Here is a 19,866-nt window from a genome sequence, read left to right on the forward strand (position 1 = left end):
GAAATAGGTCATTTTTACATCCACATTTTATGGCATATTCGTATACCACATCAGGAACATTGCAAACAGAATCTCCTGTAGCAAAGGTAGGCTTAGACTTCTGCTGTGTAGACTTTGCGTGTGTGTGTGTGTGTGTGTGTGTGTGTGTGTGTGAGTGTGTGTGTGTGTGTGTAGTGGTGTTTTCCCCTTATGTATACATACTTTTTAATGTAGAAATAGTCACACATACATTTATATATAGCTTACATATGTTCCTACACATGTATGGATTCATATTATGTTACCTTTAGAAGTTGGTTTTTGCATTTTACATTTATTTTTAACTAAAGTATTATTCTGTCACTTGACCCCTTCCCTTTCCCACCTCCAACCTTCGTCCTGCCCCTTCTCTCCAACTGTGGCGATGACAAGGTATGGTGAAGGAGCCTGGGCTGGTGGCAAAATCACAGTCCTCCTGCCTGCACTCTTGAGTGCTGGAATTCCAGGTTTGTGGTTATCACAAGCAAATGGGATTCGATATTTACAAAATATGTGTAAGGTGCTGCAGTTGAAAAGACAAAGAAACACTTTCGAATCTATGGTGCTGTTGACCAAATAGATCCCAAATCCCAAAACACCGTGTAAACTGCCGGAAAGCACACTGAATAAAATCACCGCCCTGGAACCCTGGGACCCCGAAATTGCTTATCTGAAATTACAATTAAACTGCATCTGAAGTCATCAGGTGTTTGAGATGGAAAAGAAAAGGCAGGTTGAGGGGTCAGGCACACTAAAAGTTTGGAAATGTTGTCTCACAGGTCCCGAACAGTGGAGGAGATGGTGGGAAATGAGAGGAGACTCCAGAGGCAGATGAGTGGGTCAGGGGAAGTGAGGTAGCACCCATAGCTTCTCTGATGGGAACAGTGGGCTAGCTCATAAGGGATTCAAAACAACCCTGAGGCTCAAGACCTTTTAGTAACCTTGCATACCACAAGCAGAAGGGGATGTTACTAGACTTCTGCATTTTACCATTAATTTTGATGAACATTTATCAATTGTACCCATTAACAGGGCCTAGTGTGTGTGGTATTTCCACATGGGTATATCATATTGTTTGCAATGAATGAAAACTACTAAACAACTATAAAACAAACAAACAACAGAACCTTCTGGAGGTATTGCCATGCAAGATTTCAAGTCATACTATAGATCTACAGAAATAAAAACAGTATGGCACTGTCAAAAACACAGAGAGTCAGCCTCTTTGCTGGCTCCAGTGTGGATGTAGCGGGTATGCCACAGACCCACATGGTATGGTTCAATGCATGGATTCTGTGAGGCTCCTGGGACAGACAGGATTTTCTCTGATTTTCCTTTTGTTAATTGCTGCCCTCGTGCAAAGTGACTCCTGCAAAACTTGATGATCCGAGTTCCATCCCCGGGTCCCACATGGTAGAAGGAGTAAAGTGACCTCTGTTTGTCCACTGTGACAGCTGCACACAGGCATGCAAGATAAATGATCAAATATTTCAAAGATCCCTTCTTTCTTGACTCAGAAACATTGACTGCAAATGTTCATCATTGAACCCAGCCAAATGTTATAAATCATAAGCTAGTGTGTCTAATCTATACTCTTCCGCAATCCTGCTAAAAAGGTAAAGATACCGATAAATAGGATAAGTAGTTGTAAAACTTAAAGTCATAGCAACCATATTTCAGAGAGGAAAATAATGATGAGGGAAGCACAGTAAGGTGCCGAGGAAGTATGTGCGGGAGACGGGAAGGACACTGGACGTGGACACATAAAAGCAATGGCTGAACTGGAAATTTGTCATTGTCAGGAAGCTTGCATGACCCCGGGGGCTTCCTGTGGGCATCAGTTATGACATTCCTTCTGTTCCTTCTTAGGGTCATTGCTTTTATCAAGGACACGTTGCCGAGATCCCAGCATCAACTGTGACCCTCAGCACTTGTTCAGGTCTCAGGTACCACTCTGGAAGTGTGAACTAAGATTGTTTGTCAAACTTTAGTTTTCACAGAATGAGGCCCCCCCAAAAAAAACAACAGGAAAAGGAAAAATAAAAAGGAAGAATACAGAGCTGTAGACTGTGGTGGCTGTGTTTATATACCTCCTTTATTCCCAGCTCCCTGTCTTGTCCTTCCATGTACATTTTTTTAGGCTTCTTTGCATTTTACCATCATAAACCCTAAGCAGAGAAACCACCCATGAGCAGGGAGAGAATTCCCATTTTCTAGCCACATCAGACCACAATTTTTCTTAAGTGCCATAACGGAGGGAAGATAGGTATTGTTGTAATTTAAGAAAAGTACCTGACAGAAAGATACTATGAGACACGGTTCAAGCAAAGATTTTTTTTGTTTGTTTGTTTGTTTGTTTTTTTGGGAAAGGGATTATACAAAGGGAAAGGGAGAGGGGGAGACAGGCATCTGGAGAAAGGAGGAGCAGGAGAGAGAAGAGAGGAAAGAGGATAGAGGGGCAGAAAGAGTAGGAGAGAGAGACAGAGGAACACAGAGAGAGAAAGAGAGAGGAAAGAGAGAGAGGAACATAGAGAGGGGGAGAAACAGAGAAGGATGGGAGGTGGACAGGGCCCTTTTAAAAGGGAACATAGTGAATGTGCACAGGTGGTGCTCTTAGTGACTACAGCTGAGGGCGTGTCCTGTCAGAACCCCAAGGACAGGCAGGTATAGATGCCTGAATACTAACCGGAATAACATTGGGTTTGAAACTTAATAGATAGAATTTATAGAGGATACTTTGAGTGTGATTTGTCAGCAGGAAGCCTATAGTAATTGTGCTTCATTTTCTTTATATGTTTAGGGGCTTGTTGCAGTTAGAGAACATCACTTATGGAATTGAGCCACTAGAGTCTTCAGCTACATTTGAACACATGATTTATCAAATAAAGAATAATAAAATTGATTATTCCCCCTTAAAAGAAAATTTAAATCCCCATCATGAAAGTCAGTCCTACCGAATTCTTGTAAAACCAGAGGTGAGTTGGTCCTTCATCTGGGCTATTTACATTGAAATTTTGAGACTGGGTGCATTGGGAAAACAAAGTGAAACTGTTGTATGATGGTAATTATTTTAAGCTATCATTGGTTTCCTCAGATAGTCTTTAAGAAAAGAACAAGTAGACATAATTTTAAAAATCATCAATACTTGTCACAATAGTTTGTATGGTTATTGTGTGGGTAGTTTGTATAGGTACGTGTAGTTGCTATTTGTGTGGACTTGCATTCCATGAACATAATCAGTCCTGGATTTACCTATTGATACTTTGTATTTTCTTTGTCAATTTATTTGCTTTGTAAAAAAGCATTGCTTTGCTACAAACTTTGAAAATAAAATGACTCATAACAATAACCAGAATTATGATGTATTTTCTGTCATATTCCTTGCCATAAATGAATAGTCATTAATGTCTAGATTTTTTTAAGGAAAAATAATCCAGTCATGGTTATATTACAATTTTTTCTATTAATATGATTTCATATTTTGCTTATTTTACATTTATTACTTTCTAAATTAAATTATTAATGTCAAGCTAATCTATTAAAATGCTAAATAAATGTGTGTGTAAGGAAAAATGTAAAATAGGAATGAACCAAAATATAATTTTCTCCAGTCAGAAGGTGCTGCGGGATGCTCTGCTCTCGTTCTGCACGGTGCTTTCACTCTGTCTCTGACAGAATATGTAAATATATATTGGTTTAGATGGAAAGTGCATGCTTTATGCAATTATATCAGCTTCTACTTAATATTTTCCCTTTGATCAGTAAATTAATTTGAGGAATATAGAAAAATTAACCTTTCTTATAAATAATGTCAGCCAATAGCAGGCACTCTTCCAAAATGATTGTTGGTATGTATCCTCACATCTCCTGTTACAATGTTGCTCACCGTCATGGTTGATCACCAGTGGCCCGAACAAGTTAATTTCTAGATATACATCCTTACTATATAAAACAGAATTAACCAAAAAAATCAATGGTGAATGAAGCTTGAATCTAATTAATGACAAACTACCCTTCACTGTTCCCTTACCTTGTTTTTATTTAATTTGTTGAAAGTGTGTATTTGAGTAAAGGCCAACAAATTTACACAGAAATCCATAAAGCTGATAGTCATAAACTGAATAGCAAAGTTGTACTCCATCACATGAGGAGCCCTGGTCAAATCAGTTGAAGGCTGAACAGAAAACCCACTCTCACAAACAGTCGTCTTTGGATTCAACTAGAACCTCAATGTCATGTCCTTCTGGGTCTCCAGCTGTGAGCTCCTGGCCTGCGAGTTCCAGGTTTCTGGATTCCTCACCAGACACTGGACCAACTGGCTTCTATCATCTCAGAAACCAACTCTCTCTCTCTCTCTCTCTCTCTCTCTCTCTCTCTCTATATATATATATATATATATATATATATACATATATATATATATGCACATTTCATGCTATTAAACATTAAGTTTTGAAATAAATAGCCTTGTTACAAAAAATATGTTCAAGAAGCCAGAAACCAAATCAGTAATGAGATATAAAGAGGCAAACATATTTCATTTTAAAAATACATAATAAATGATTCTCTACATGCCTTATCTTCAATTGAAGACATTCAACAAAGTCCAACAAAGGAAGAAAAAAGGAATCAAACTAAAGCAAGGTTATCCTTGTTTGCCTTATGATATCAAACAGTTTCTTTGCAGTCAAACTGTCTGTAGAGCATTTAAAGAATCCCAACATTAGAGATTATATCTGTCATCCCTGTTAGTGAAATAATTATGGTAAACAGTACTAAACCAGGACTCTTAACAGACATGTGGTTACCTGATTGAGGTTTTATTATGTTGATGGTTTTTTGTTTGTTTGTTTGTTTCACAGAAAACTTCAGATGTGTCACTAATGAAGAGGACCCTTTATGTCAAGATTGTTATGGATAAAGCCATGGTAGGACTGACCTGTCTTCCTGAGGTCTTGGTTTTGTAGTGAGATTGAGTAAGGATTGTGTATATATAACTTAAACTAATCCTTCCTTCCTTCCTTCCTTCCTTCCTTCCTTCCTTCCTTCCTTCCTTCCTTCCTTCCTTCCTTCCTTCCTTCCTTCCTGTTTTCATGTTATCATTCTTCAATGTGTGCAGTGTTTTGCCTGCCTTGTGTAGGTCTGTGTACTATGTGCATGCAGTACTCTCAGAGTCCAGAAGAGGGAGGCAGATGCCATGGAACTGGAGTTACAGATGGCTGTGAGTGGCCCTGTGAATTTGGGGGATTGAATTCAGGTGCTCTAGAAGGGCAGTAAGTGCTCTTAATTGCTGAGCTATCTTTCCAGTCTGCTTTTCACTGTTTTATACAAATGTATTTACTCTGTTCAAGTGTCAGTCATGATGACATGTGCCAGTAATTCCAACACTTAGGATGGGCAGGCAGAGAGGTTGAATTTCCAACAACCCAGGAAATTCTTGTCTCAAAAGATAATCATTTCTTTCTCTCTGCTCAAAATAATGTGCCAATCATATCAGTTGTCCTTATGCTGGTGTGAGGGGATTGTAGTAAAGCCATATAACTGCATGAACAGGTTCTACTACACAATCTCCCATCTTACTTTTGCAGAGAGACTAGCAGGTGCACCTCGATTTTTATTGAGACTAGATCTCATTTCCATTATACTGGAAGTTAGTACATTAAGTGTAAAATTGGATTGCATTTTCAAATATTTACTTCCTGAGCTTATTTTCTGTGTCACAGCTAGCTGGCTTCTTGAGTGGGAGCCGCATGATTTACAGATGAAAAGGTAGTTCCTTAGCACTCTAGTTACTTTGCACTATCCTCCCCAAACAGTATTTGTACACTGCCTTTCTTCCCCTCTGGGAATCTCATTTCCTGTCCAGTACTGACTGTTTGGTCAGCTCACCATTCTCTGGTTCCTAGTATTAAGCCCATGGTTCACTGAGTCACTTAGTCTCATGGCATGGATTCATTGTACCACATCACTTAACCAGTCATTTTGATTTTACCTTAGCTAATATTTACATGTGCCATAGTGTACAGAATAAATTATTTTATTTAACTCTCCAGGTTCTATTTTCCTCTCATTGAAAATATACTTTTCTTACAATACAGTTTGATTACAGTTTCTCCTTCCCCAACTCCTGCAAGAGCCTCCCAACTCCCCTCCCATCCAAATCCACACCTTTTCAGTTTCTTCTAAGAAGACAAACAGGCATCTAAAGAATAATTATAAAATAAAATAAGATAAAGCAATACCAAAAGAATCAGAATAGAACAAAACAGAAGTTTAAAAGCCTAACAAAAGTAAATCCAACATGAAACACATATAGATCCAGAAACACAAAGGTTGCACATACAGGAATTCCATAAAAACCCCAAACTGGAAGCCATAATATATCTAAAGGACTTTTGTTGTTAAAAAAAGAAAAGGAATAATGCCCTGATCTATTATGAGATGAGGAACCTCTAAAGATGCCCCTGGGTTCTTTTTGTGCTCTCCATCTATTGCTGGGCTTGGGGCCTACCTGCCCCTAAGAGTGAGACTCCCTTGGCGAAACCTATGTTATCATTTGCAAGCCATTATCACTTGGAGACAGCTTTGGGGATGGGGACTTGTGCCCTCTGCTCCTCTTAGCACTGGGTCCCATCTGGTGCAGGTCCTTGCAGACCCTGTGCATGCTGCCTCAGTCTCTGTGAGCTCATGTGTGTTGGATCCTGCTGTGTTGAGAAGGCCTTGTTTCCCTGGTGTCCCCATCACCTCTGGCTCTGACAGTCTCCCTGCTCCTCTAGCCCCCAGGACAGAGATTCGATGGAGATATCCCATTTGGAATTGGGTGTCTCCATCCCTGCACGTTGTGCATTAGTGGGCCTCTGTGTCTGTCCCACGTGCTGCAATCAAGCAGCGTCACGGGTTGTATGACGTCGTCTGCGTCCGGTTAAGCACCATCACCAGGTGTGCATTGCCAACTTCCTCCTGGGCTTGTGGAAGAGTCTGCAACTCTTTCTCATCTGACGTTGTCTGGGCCTCCCAGATGTGAACATTTTAACCTGTCCAACAGTTTTGGGTTTTTGAACAACAGCACAGCAGCATTTCCTGTCTCTGTATGGATGGGCATTCTCCTCTGCCCAGTATTCACAAAGTTGGTGTTAGAAAGACCGTGTTTTATATTTATGTATAGTCTGTCCGTACTACAGACAAGTTTCTATGTACGCACATTATAGCTAATGTTTGACTTGGTGTCTCAAACCTCTATGTGTCTACTATTAATTGGCTTGCTACTAAAAAGGATCATGTAAATTATAAATGTAATTAACACACAATCATAAACAATATTTTCAGATAGTATTATGACTATCATTTCCTTAAACTCAGGTATACTCTGGTAGTTTCCCACCAGCTGGCATACATCCTGAGTTTCTTTAATTGCAATGAAGCCTTCATGATAGAGAAGGGAATGAGGTCATCGTGAGTCAGTTACAGATGCCTGAATTTTGTCCTTATAAGTTATGTGCTCTGGAACTTTGATACATCCAATCTTAATTTCTGTGCCCCTAGGAGGAAGTTAATTACAGCTATCCCTTTTAATAGTCTCAATCATTAAGACCCTGGGTTATGTGTAAACCACAGGAAAGACAGTAACTAGGAAAGATTACAAACACAGAGGATTAACTGACAACCAATTTTAACACATTTTCACTTTGCGTCTTCAATTGAGTACTGCATTATTTTAACTTGTGTATTTGAAACTATTAAAGAGTGATTGTTTGATCAGTTATAGTGGTAATCAAGACACAAACTTGTCTTTCAGTTTGACCATATGGGCTCCGAGATGGGAGTTGCAATTCAGAAAGTTGTTCATATCTTTGGTCTCATTAACACGGTGAGTACTTCTGCTGTGGTTGAAGTAAGAGAATAATGCTAACCCACTGACATGGTTTCTGTGATTAGCCACGTGTCTTTAGGAAGTGTGTACTCCTCCCTGCAGTTTGACCCATGAGTTGGGTTATCTCCTCTGAGCAATAAGGTGAATGGAACCTCAGCATTTACAGACAGGGCAGGAAGACTGGCCACTGAAACTGAAGAGAGTTGTCCTTTCAGATGTTTTCCCAGCTGCAGATGACTGTGATGTTAACCTCTCTAGAGATCTGGTCAGATCAAAACAAGATTGAAACAAATGGGGTTGCTGATGAAGTTCTGCAAAGGTTTCGGTTGTGGAAACAGAGCCAGCCATCTGAAAGAGGCAGGGTTATCACGTATTTACTCCTGTAAGTACTTTATCTACACCGATGGGGACTTGCCTAACCGTTCAAAGGCAACTGTCAAAGTCCTGTGCGTGTAGCTGTGCCAGCATAAGCAAAATGTAAAGATCTGATCACGTATTCAAATGTTGTTCCCCAGAACCCATCACCCCATTCTACCTCAGCACTAGGGTGGGGGTATGAAAAGCAGCAGGATGAATGTGGACGTCTGTGTTTATAAAGACTCACTGGGAAATGTTCACACCATGATGTTAATGCTATGAATACAGTAATTACCCATGTTGCATGTTGCTGGTTAAAATGGTTAATAACTGAACTGGACCGGTCACTTCCCTGCACCTTTGTCTACTCTCCAGTTTCTATAGTGACCTGACATGTAGCTGTTAGCTACTTGCTGTGCATGCTTTGAGAGTCTTCATGTATGTTTCATCATTCCTCACTCAATCATTTTATATGAAAATAGGAGATGTTCACTCACGAAGATCTCAAGCGATTTAAAAGGAACTACATGTCGTCTCTTGCCTCCTTTTAGGTTCAAAGCCAGGGTTGGGTATTTGAAAGCAAAACTAATTGGCTAATTTCTGCATACTACCGCTTTTTTTCTTGTTGTACCTCTCTTTCTTTCTCCCTCTCCTCTGGTTCAACACTGTATACAGTTTTAAGATTTGTCCAATATGTGAACAGCTTGATAATAGGTAACACTGGCCTTTAGAGTTTATAGTCAATATAACATCCAGTGATGGGGATCCTGTGGGACAGGTTATGGAAATACTAGGCACTTCTAGGTTTTGGATTGGGTATCATAGAATCCTAAGCATCATTTTAACTTAAATACCTATCAAGCAAGGAGGACATACAATTTGTGCTTTCACTAATCAATCAATGGCTGGTAGCATGAAGCATATTGCACGCTGAATACCATGTTTTAACGATACAGAACTTACAGGAATCCACTGCTTAAATGTCCTTTCTAGTAACATTTTGGAACAAGTGCATTGACATAAAATTTCAATTTAGGTATAAGGATTACCCTGATTATGTGGGAGCGACATATCACGGGATGGCCTGCAACCCAAAGTTTACAGCAGGAATCGCTCTGGTATGCCTTCTGTTGTCCCTGTCCCTTGAATGAAAAGACTAGGAATGTATTTGCATACTTTTTTATAATAGTATTTTTTTAGACTTTTAATGTTATAACTTATAAAAGAGTTGGTCTGGTTAGGGAAAACACCCTGAAGTTGGGATTCCAACCAGTTCTGTGATGGTAACTGTATTCACTTTATTGTAAAGTAAGTCTCAAGATAAGTTTATCTTTAAAAATGAATCTCTGTATCAATCAAGCAGACATTCCTATGTCCCAGGTGATGCCATCTCATGTTCTGTTTCTACTGTCATAACAACTTTGGGGTCTACATGTAAGTGGGATGGTTCAGTATGTCTTTCTGGGACAGAGTTATTGCAAGCAATGCAATGTACTTAAAGTTCTACCTATCCCACAATGCATGCAAGATTTCCTTTTTAATGACTGAATTAATATATCTGTCCATTCCACAGATGCTTCCTTTATTCCCATGCTCTTGTTCTTCACCATGTTTCAAGGCACACAATAGGGCAGATACCTCTTTAGTTGTCTGTTCAGAGGTCAGATTGCTGAATTATGGATCTGTCTTGTTACTAATATTTTTGTGGGATGTAATATTTGCTTTGAAAGAGGCTATACCAGTCTATAATCCTCTTGCCAACATATAATTAGCTGCATAGTCACTCAAAGTTACTTTGTTTTCTTTTAGTTAGTAGAGAGAGGCTAATATGCATGATGCTACATCTTCTCATTGCTTTTGATTGTGTCTCTGCCATGTCAAATGATGCCATACCAGTTCATATACTTGATAGACTTTGGCACATATTACCAGAGAAATAGTTATTCAAGTATTTGACTTATTTTTTAAGTGATTTATTGCTTTGTTGTTGGGTTGTGGACATTCTCTACATTATGGATATTAATCCATTTGTCAGACGTGGAGTCTATAAATTTTTTTCAATTCCTGTGTGTGTTTATCTTCACTTTGGTTTTATCATGACATTGAAACAGGGATGTTTAAGACAGTGGCAGAAGTTTCTTTGCTCATCTTTGCCTTTACTCCCATCCTTCTGGGGTGTGGTAGAGACCACACCCTGAATCTTTCCTGTTATCTTCTCCTCAGTAGTTGTGACCTTCTCACTTAGGTCTTGACTTTGTTTTCAGCTAGTTTGTAGATATAGTAAACATAAAAATATGTGAATGCTTTTTTCATGTGGCTGTCTACCCTGATAACCTACACCTTTATTGGGGGGATTTTTAATTCATTCGTATTCAAAACAGTTTGTGGTAGGAAAAGATTTCATGCTTCCACTTTTGCTATCATTTTGCTATCATATAGATTATTTTCCTGTCTTCCTTCAAATCTATGCTGTGTATACGCTGTATAGATTCTACATGTTTTAACCCCTCCTGTACTAAATCACTGTTGTGTGTGTTATTAATTTTTGGTGATTTTGATCTCTTTCATTGCATGTATATTTCATAGATTTTGTTGTTTACCATTGCACTTGGCCAAAATACTAAATTTAATTCTGTTATAATAAAATTTTATTTAAATTAAAAAATTTCTTCAATTTCTAAAGTATAAATTGATTACCAATTAAATCTTCATGGTGTAAATTTTTCCTAATTATCATCTCAAAAAAATCGTCACTAAGATTATTCTTCTTCCCTAGATGTTTTTATGCTTTTTTTGAATTCTATTCAATAATATGCAAGAAATGCAAGCTTTCTTTTCATTTTTTTCCATTTAAATCAGAAACAGACCTGTTTTACATGTCAATCCCAGTACCCTCTCCCTCTCTTCCTGCCCTGCCCCCCTCACCAACCACCTATCCCATCCCCATTCTGCTCCCCAGGGAGGGTGAGGCCTTCCATGAGGGATCTTCAAAGCCTGTCATATCATTTGGAGCAGGGCCTACACCCTCTGCTGTGTGTCTAGGCTGAGAGAATATACCACTTTTTGGACTGGGCTCCCAATGTCCATTCCTGTACTAGGGATAAATACTGATGCACTGCTAGAGGCCCCATAGATTAACCAGACCTACAGACAAATGCAAGTTTTTTCACAGCAACTTTATTTTCCTATATGTCAGCTCCATTTGGCTTAAAAGATTTTGCTTAAAAACGAATATCACAATTTGCTCATTTTCTTTTGCATTTTACAGTCTTAAGAGTTTTTTTGGTCCAGTTTCTTGAATTTGCGTTGTAATTTAGGTACCATTGCCAAATAAAGCCTGAGAAACCAAACAGGAAGAAGTAGGAGGAGCAAGAGAGGAAGAGGAGGAGGAGGAGGAAGAAGAGGCAGAGGAGGAGGAAGAGGAGAAGGAGGAGGAGGAAGATGAGGCAGAGGAGGAGGAGGAGGAGGAAGAGAAGGAGGAGGAGGAGGAGGAGGAAGAGAAGGAGGAGGACGAGGAGGAAGAGGGGGAGGAGAAACAGGACTGACACACTAATTCTGTTCCTTTTCTCTGCCTAGCATCCAAAGACCTTAACCGTGGAGGGCTTTGCTGCTGTCCTGTCACAGCTGCTTGGGATTAACCTGGGGTTAACGTATGACGATGTCTACAACTGCTTCTGTCCCGGAAGCACCTGCATCATGAACCCTTCAGCAATGTAAGGGGCATCTCCAGGTCAGGTCTCTGTAGACGCTTAGGAAATACTTGCAGTGTGTCCTGACTTACACTTTGACCAAGTATCACCGACTAGCAACAGCTTAAATGAATGCATGCACAATATTTAAAGCACGCAGAACAGAACGAGCTCAGGGTATTACTGAAAACATGCTTGCCAGTTCTTTACAGCCAGCATCCAGTCAGCTGCTCGTATATGGAGTGAGTGTTGACTTATGGGCTCTTTTGTCAGTATTGTCAATATGCCTCTATGGAAGAAATGCATCAATGCTAAACAGAGAAGGCTCCAGGGCTCAGCAGACCCGTGGATAAGGAGATTTGGCTGTGTACATTGGGGCAGAGGGAGATAAAAGGTTCCAAAACAACTTAGATGCTACTGAGACTATAAGGAAGAACATTGTAGGGCCTGGGGCAACAAAGCGAAGGGCAGCCTGGCTAAAGAGTCAGATTCAGGGAAAGAATAAGGGGATGAGAGAGAGGTGGAGGGCAGAAGCCGAGATCTTTGCAGACTGGGAGATTTCATAATAAGCTAAGTGTTACGCAGTTAGTTAACACAGCATGGATAATGAAATGTATCCTGCAGAATGTGTGCGATGCCCCACATGGAGATCAGACACAGTCTCTGAGGGAGAAGAGTGTACTCATGACCATCCATAGGGATTTGTTAACACTGCAAAGTAAAGCCATTGAAGAGTCACTCATAGGCAGGCTCTTGGCTATCACAGTGCACTACTAAAGATTGAAATATTCTGAACGGTTTCATTTGTTGCATCTGGCTTCCTATTAGTTGTCTGTTAGTCTTTCCAAGAAATCCGTTAAAATACACTGCATTTTAACTTGGACCTCAAGGACAAGTGCTCTAGAATGCACAAACCTTCAGCCATGGGACAGAATTGAAATTATGGTCAGATGGTGTTGAGAGAAGTCGTGAGGTGAAGAGAGAAGCTACGGCACAGGGGGTAGGTTGGGGGTTGCTGAAGGACATGGAATCTTCCCAAGGGAGGAGGAGCCTGTGTGATGAATGAAGGAGACTATGGAAGCCACATGCAAAACTACGTCCAACCAGAAGCATCAGTCTTGGTCTCCCCAGAGGCTTTCAAGCACTAGAGAGGAAAAAGTAGGAAAAACTAGGGGAAATACCCTCTTCACTATATGGCAGGTGGGTATGGTAGCAATCCTACTCTCAGACCTGCATCGAGCTTCTGGTATTGTTAACTCTGTTGAAACTGTTGCAGTGTTTTCGTGTGTGCCCTGAAGCTGAGGCCTGGAGCGCTCTACCTCCCTCCACTTTCTGTATATTGATCCTAAGAAATTACAATAGAAACAGCACTGCTTTTGTTTTAACTGGCCAGCATTAAAAGCAGAGGTGACTCTCTCTCTTCCTGTAATGTGAATATTCGGGGAACCGTACACGTTATGTTACTTGAATAACTGTTGCGTTCCTTTTATCTGAGGGATAATAATTTATTTTTAGACGTTCGCAGGGCATCAAGGTTTTTAGCAGCTGCAGCATGGATGCATTCAAACAGCTGGCTTCACAGCCTGCCCTAGACTGCCTCAGGAAGGAGCCAGAGCCAGAGGTTGTCGCTCTGCCCCAACATTCACATTGTGGCAATCACCACTTGGAGTCACCAGAGGAGTGTGATTGTGGCCCTCCAGAGGTTAGTGAGACTGTCGTGGTTCATCCCAACACTTGATCTATGTATCACATACACTCTTGCATATGTAATGGAAAAGGGGAGAGCATCATTTTAAAACAGGCATTGAAGATGTGTAGAACATGAAATGCTTGTCTTTGGGTGTAGATTCCCTCACCATCAGTCAATGTGCAGAGTTGTTGGGGCCAGTCACAATGGCTACATTTATGGAACACTACCACACCTAAGGTTCAGGGGACATTGTGAATGAGAGGGTAGAAAGATTGTAGGAGCCAGAGTACCAGGGAGTTTGCTTTGAGATTGTGTCTCCTAGTGATATAGGAGTTGTGTGCATAAAGGCTCACCAACATGGCTCTTCACACATTTGCTGAATGAGGAAGGCACCAATGAACATGTTAAAGCAAAAGGGGGGAAAGCCCACGAGGCCTCAGCCCTACATAAAACCTGCCTATATCTAAGGAATGTTGAGGGGGAGAAATGATCTCCCTTGAGGAACAGTTGATTATACAATATCTACGTCCAGCCCTGACAACATACATGCAAGTAACATTCCATAGACTGGGCTGGTGATATTTAAGAATATGTATGTATAAACATATATGAATATAATAACAAGTAATGTATATAATATATGCATATAATAACGATTAATGGGAAAAGAGGCTACGAAGATGAGACAGCAAGAGGACTACATGGGAGGGCTTGATAGGAGGAAATTACAACATCAGGCATTAGCATCAATCAGAAAGTAGCTGGTTACCCTTAAAATGTTCATGCCACCTTGTGTTTCTCATTAAGCCCAATGTTTTAGCTCTCAAGTTTCACAGGCTATTCATTCTTCAGTAGCCTGAATAGTGCCTTATGAAAGCTAGCCAGTAGGTAGGAGTCAGGCTGGGTTCCTCCATGTCTTGTGATCAAAGTATTCAATGTCTACAGAAACTGAGTCCTTCCATCAGTTTCTATTGGATAATTTAGAGCAGTGGCAATGTCCTGTATTTTTTTCGTGTGTGTGTGTGTGTGTGTGTGTGTGTGTGTGTGTGTGTGTGTGTTAGATGCTATAAGATCCTTTGCCCAACAACTCAATGGGGTTACTCCACACCTGCTAACTGGACTTTTTATGTGATAACGTATGACATCCAAAAGAGGCATTATCCCTCTGTGTGGTATAAACTCATATGTATATATTAGAGAACTTTGAAAATAGCATATTTTTAAATAATTTTTTTTATTTTTTTATTTTTAAATTTAAATTACAAACAAGGTTGCTTCCTTCGCATGTCAATTCCAGGTCCATCTGCCTTTGCCTCCCCTCCTCCCGTGCCTTCCACCAACCCTCCCAATAACCCTTCACTTCCCACGGCAGGGTGAGGCCCTCCATGGGGGTGTCCATAGTCTGTCATTTCATCCAGGGCAGGGCCTAGACCCTCCCCCAAGAGTTCAGGGTGAGAGTGCATCTCACATTGTTGGATGGGAGTCCAAAGTCCATTTGTACACCCGGGGTAAATACTGATCTACTACCCAAGGCTCAATAGATTGCCTAGGCCTCCTCACTGACACCCACATTCAGGGGGTCTTGATCAGTCCCATGCTGGATTCCCAGGCATCAGTCTGGGATTCAAGAGCTAACCCTTGTCAGGTCAGCTATTTCTGGGGTTTAAACCAGCCCAGTCTTAACCCCTTTGCTCATCAGTCCTCCCTCTCTGTCACTAGATTTCTTGAGTTCAGTTCAGTGCTTAGCCATATGAGTCTGCCTCTGCTTCCATTAGCCACTGAATGAAGGTTCTGTTTTCCAGACTATCTGGCCATGGGATTGTAGGCTGGCACTCCCCAGATCTATGTCTAAATTCCATATATGAGAGAGTACATGCCATGTTTCTCTTTTTGTGACCGCGTTACCTCACTCAGGATGGTTTCTTCTAGTGCCATCCATTTGCCTGCAAATTTCAGGATTCCATTGTTTTTTTCTGCTGAATAGTACTCCATTGTGTAAGTGTACCACATTTTCTGTATCCACTCTTCAGTTGAGGGGCATCTAGGTTGCTTGCAAGTTCTGGCTATTACAAATAATGGTGCTGTGAACATAGTGGAACAGATGTCCTTGTTGTATGATGGGCATCTTTTGGATATACACCTAAGAGTGGAGTTGCTGGGTCTTGTGGTAGGTTTTTTTCCCATATTTCTGAGGAATCTCCATACTGTACGAGTTGGCACTCCCACCAGCAATGGAGGAGTGTTTCCCTTTCACCACAACCTCTCCAGCATAAATTGTCGTTGGTGTTTTTGATTTTAGCCATTCTGACAAGAGTTAGATGGTATCTCAAAGTTGTATTTAATTTCTATTTCCCAGATGGCTAAGGATGTTGAGCACTTTCTCAAGTGTCTCTCAGCCATTTTAGACTTCTCTATTGAGAATTCTCTATTTAGTTCTGTAGCCCAATTTTTAACTGGATCCTTTGGTTTTTTGAAGACTTGCTTCGTGCATTCCTTGTAAATTTTGCAGATCAGTCCTGTGTCAGATGTGGGGTTAGTGAATATCTTTTCCCATTCTGTGGGCTGCCTTTTTGTCTTGCTGACTGTGTCCTTTGCCTTACAGAAGCTTCTCAGTTTCATGAGGTTCCATGTATTAATTGTTGATCTCACTGTCTGTGCTACTGGTGTTATATTCAGGAAGCTGTCTCCTGTACCAATTCATTCAAGGGTACCACCCACTTTCTCTTCTAAGAGATTCACTGATGCTGGATTTATGTTGAGGTCTTTGATCCATTTGGACTTAAGTTTTGTGCATAGTGATAGACATGGATCTATTTGCATTCTTCTACATGCCAGCTTCCAGTTACGCCAGCACCAATTGTTGAAGATGCTTTCTTTTTTCCATTGTATATTTTTAGCTTCTTTGTTGAAGATCAGATGTTCATACATGTATGGGTTAATATCAGGGTGTTCAGTTCGATTCCATTGGTCTACATGTCTATTTTTGTGCCAATACCAAACTGTTTTCAGGACTACAGCTCTATAATAAAGGTTGTGGTTGGTGATGGTGGTGTCTCCAAATGTTGCATTGTTGAGTAAGGTTGTTTTGCCTATCCTGGGTCTTTTGTTTTTCCATACAAAATTGATAATTGTTCTGTCAAGGTCTGGGAAGAATTGTGCTGGCATTTTAATGGGGAATTGCATTGAATGTGTAGATTGCTTTGGCAGGATTGCCATTTTTACTACATTGATCCTACCTATCCAAGAGCATGGGAGATCCTTCCATTTTCTGAGGGCTTCTTTAATTTCTTTCTTTAAAGACTCAAAGTTCTTGGGATACAGGTCTTTTACTTGTTTGGTTACCATTACCCCAAGGTATTTTATGTTGTTTGTGGCAATTGTAAATGGTGATGTTTTTCTGATTTCTTTCTTAGCCCTTTTATCATCTGTATATAGTAGGGCTACTGATTTTCTTGAGTTGATCTTGTAGCCTGCCACTTTGATGAAGGTGTTGATCAGATGTAAGTGTTCCCTGGTAGAGTTCTTGTGTCATTTATGTGAACTCTCATATCATCTGCAAATAGTGAAAGTTTGACCTCTTCCTTTCCAATTTGTATGCCCTTATCTCCTTTTGTTGTTATATGGCTCTGGCTAGAACTTCAAGTACAATATTGAAAAGGTATGGAGAGAGTGGACAGCCTTGCTTGTTCTTGATTTTAGAGGAATTGTGTTGAGTATTGTCGCTCCTGCTGTGCGGCCTGCATCCGAGAATGTAGCGAGGTGGTCGGGATAGATGACACAGAGACCGGTCGGTTGCTTTAAGAAAACTTTATGCTTCCCAAGTCAGCTTAGGTGACCCCAGTCCGCTTAGGAGAGAGCTCTCAGGAGAAGTCTCTCTAAGAAAAAGGAGCTTCCCTTTTTAAGGACTTCTGCCATTCATCTACATACCATTTTTTCCAGACTTCTCACCCGCCTGGCTGGTGGTTTAATCTCCAGCCCCAGAATCGGGGAGACACCACAGGGAAACAGGAAGAGGCATCTAGCCATAGTGGATGTGAAAGGCATGGTATTTCAGTGAGTAAGCCCTTATCTGAGCCCTATCAAGAGCTTTAGCACTTAATTGTTTTCAGTAAACATTACACAGCTGCCTGCTCCCAGGCCAAAGGGGAAGTGGGTTTCTGCTCAAGGTCTGGTGTCCCCACAATTTACCCCTTTTTATTTTTAAATGAGGCACTCCTGGCTTAGGTCAAGTAGGGTCACCCTCCCTGGCCCGTCTTTGGGGGACCTTGAACCCCTGTCTTAGGTGGGAGAGGGTCTTCCCCACAGGTTGCCCGTCTTTGGAGTAGCCCCACCCTTAGAATCATCTGTAATAAGGCTTTATGGCTATCGGGATTGTCATGGGCTAAGGCACTTTGAACTCAGCATGAAGCCAGAATGCCTACTGTCACTGTTACTATTCCTAGGACCCCCACTGACATAGCGCCTCTCTGTCATCTGCCCATCCCCCGATCTGGGCCTTAGCATTCTACCACCAGCCTTTCTTTGCTACAAGGGTGATTTATAGTTACAATTTGACGGTCAAAACAGTGATAACGTTTACAATCATTTTAAGATCTACTTAGGAAAGCACTAGAGAGTGCACTTGCACAGATACATTAGGTACAATCATTGATGTTACACATGTAGCATTATAAAAAATATGAACAAGAGGCTTGTGTACTATTTACAGAGTACCAATTTGTTCCTGTGGTGATGTAGTCTGTCGATTTAATGTCAGTAGTATCAGCCGAACATGTAACCCGAGTCAAAGTCTTTTTGTCGCACCAGGACAAACCACATTTCTCCAGAAGAACACACTGGCATAGGTGTGATTCCAGAAACAGGAACTACCAAGTCTGATATTTCAAGTGACCATGTCCTGTTTAAATACTGAAAAGAGGCTTTTGCCACTCATCACAGTCCATACCAATGTCCAAATGTTTTAAATGGGTCCTTTTTCCCCCAAAGGGAAAAGCTGGCAAAATGAATTCTGTTGTTTTAAGGTGTATCAAAGGCTAGCTGCTAATCTTCCAGTTTTGTTGGCTTTGGGATGAAAACTCACGGGTCCAGGAGGTTGATGTAGCAAGCCTGATGAGAAACTGGAAATCTCGAATTGACTGTTTTATTTCTTTCTCGGGCTGTAGATTTGATGACATCAAGGGTCAGGAACACCGACTTAGGAGATCTCGAACTGGCTTGAGCAGGCTCCCACGGTCTCAGGTCCAGTTTTCTCTGCTCCAAGCATCTCACCAAATGTTGTGACAGCTACTGAAGCTTTATTCTTTTCCTGTAAGAAAACACAAACATGCCCTTGACCCCAAGTTAGGGTCTTCTCTACTGTCTAGTGTATGGATGTTTCCATTTGACCTGAGTAATAGTTGTTTAACTTTCATTACGTTAGAATCTGTCTGAAGCAGATTCCTCACTGGCATTTATATTTTAAAAATTTTTAAATGAGGAGTGGATTATTTAATGAATCATGTGGGGACTGGGGACATTACTCCCCCTTTTATTTTTAAATTTTGTTTGAACTGTTGAAGTTGGACCATAACAGTAGAAGGATTTGTCTACCCTCCTTAGTCAACTATCTAGGTGAATTGGGATCACTATTTAAAGTATTAGTAGATGTCCTTTAAAAGGGACATAACCATTAAGTACCTTTGAGAATCATTTAAGGATTGTAAACTATACTATGTCCCAAATAGTCCTTTTTTTTTTTTTCTAACCTGTAGCTCTCACTAGCTGACAAGGCCTCATTTGCATCTGAGCTGACAAGGCCTAATTTGCATCTACACAGAAGCCTTTGGGGGTGGGGGCCTGCCAAAGCAGCAGGACAGTTCCCTGAAAAAACCTCTCTCTCTCTCTCTCTCTCTCTCTCTCTCTCTCTCTCTCTCTCTCTCTCTCTCTCTCTGACTGGCTCTGAGGGCTTAACTTGAATTTTTTGTTAAAATATTAACCGACTGACTGGATGTTTCTTTTGGCTATATCTAAATCGATTTAGGTAGTTTTTAACTGTTTGAAGGGATTTAAGTATCCCTTTAATCATATCCAAGGCAATTAGAACAGTTGCTTTTGTCAACATTCACGCATTTACATTTCACACTTCATACATACTGACGTGGCCACGTCCATACACACAGACCATGCATACATATCTCTCCTTGCCTAGGTTATGATTAGTTTGTTGAACTGAAACTTCTTTAACAGAACAACTCCAGTCAATC

The 19,866-nt window shown here is 40.7% G+C and overlaps 1 protein-coding gene across 2 annotated transcripts in view; it reads left to right on the forward strand.

Annotated features, from left to right (window-relative positions):
• Positions 1-6: 6 nt before the first annotated feature.
• Positions 7-19,866, forward strand: part of LOC110340306 (A disintegrin and metallopeptidase domain 3-like) — a 53,540-nt gene continuing 33,680 nt past the window's right edge. For both annotated transcript variants that reach the window (XM_040731967.1, XM_040731966.1), the window contains exons 1-9: positions 7-86; positions 1,888-1,964; positions 2,819-2,993; positions 4,881-4,946; positions 7,814-7,885; positions 8,104-8,270; positions 9,282-9,363; positions 11,822-11,958; positions 13,450-13,636. In XM_040731967.1, coding sequence (XP_040587901.1) covers positions 30-86; positions 1,888-1,964; positions 2,819-2,993; positions 4,881-4,946; positions 7,814-7,885; positions 8,104-8,270; positions 9,282-9,363; positions 11,822-11,958; positions 13,450-13,636 — 1,020 coding nt within the window. In that variant the 5' untranslated portion in view covers positions 7-29. The remainder of the gene's footprint in view (positions 87-1,887; positions 1,965-2,818; positions 2,994-4,880; positions 4,947-7,813; positions 7,886-8,103; positions 8,271-9,281; positions 9,364-11,821; positions 11,959-13,449; positions 13,637-19,866) is intronic.

The sequence above is a fragment of the Mesocricetus auratus genome, unplaced genomic scaffold (genome assembly GCF_017639785.1).
Source record: "Mesocricetus auratus isolate SY011 unplaced genomic scaffold, BCM_Maur_2.0 Super-Scaffold_100026, whole genome shotgun sequence".
Classification (NCBI taxonomy): domain Eukaryota; kingdom Metazoa; phylum Chordata; class Mammalia; order Rodentia; family Cricetidae; genus Mesocricetus; species Mesocricetus auratus.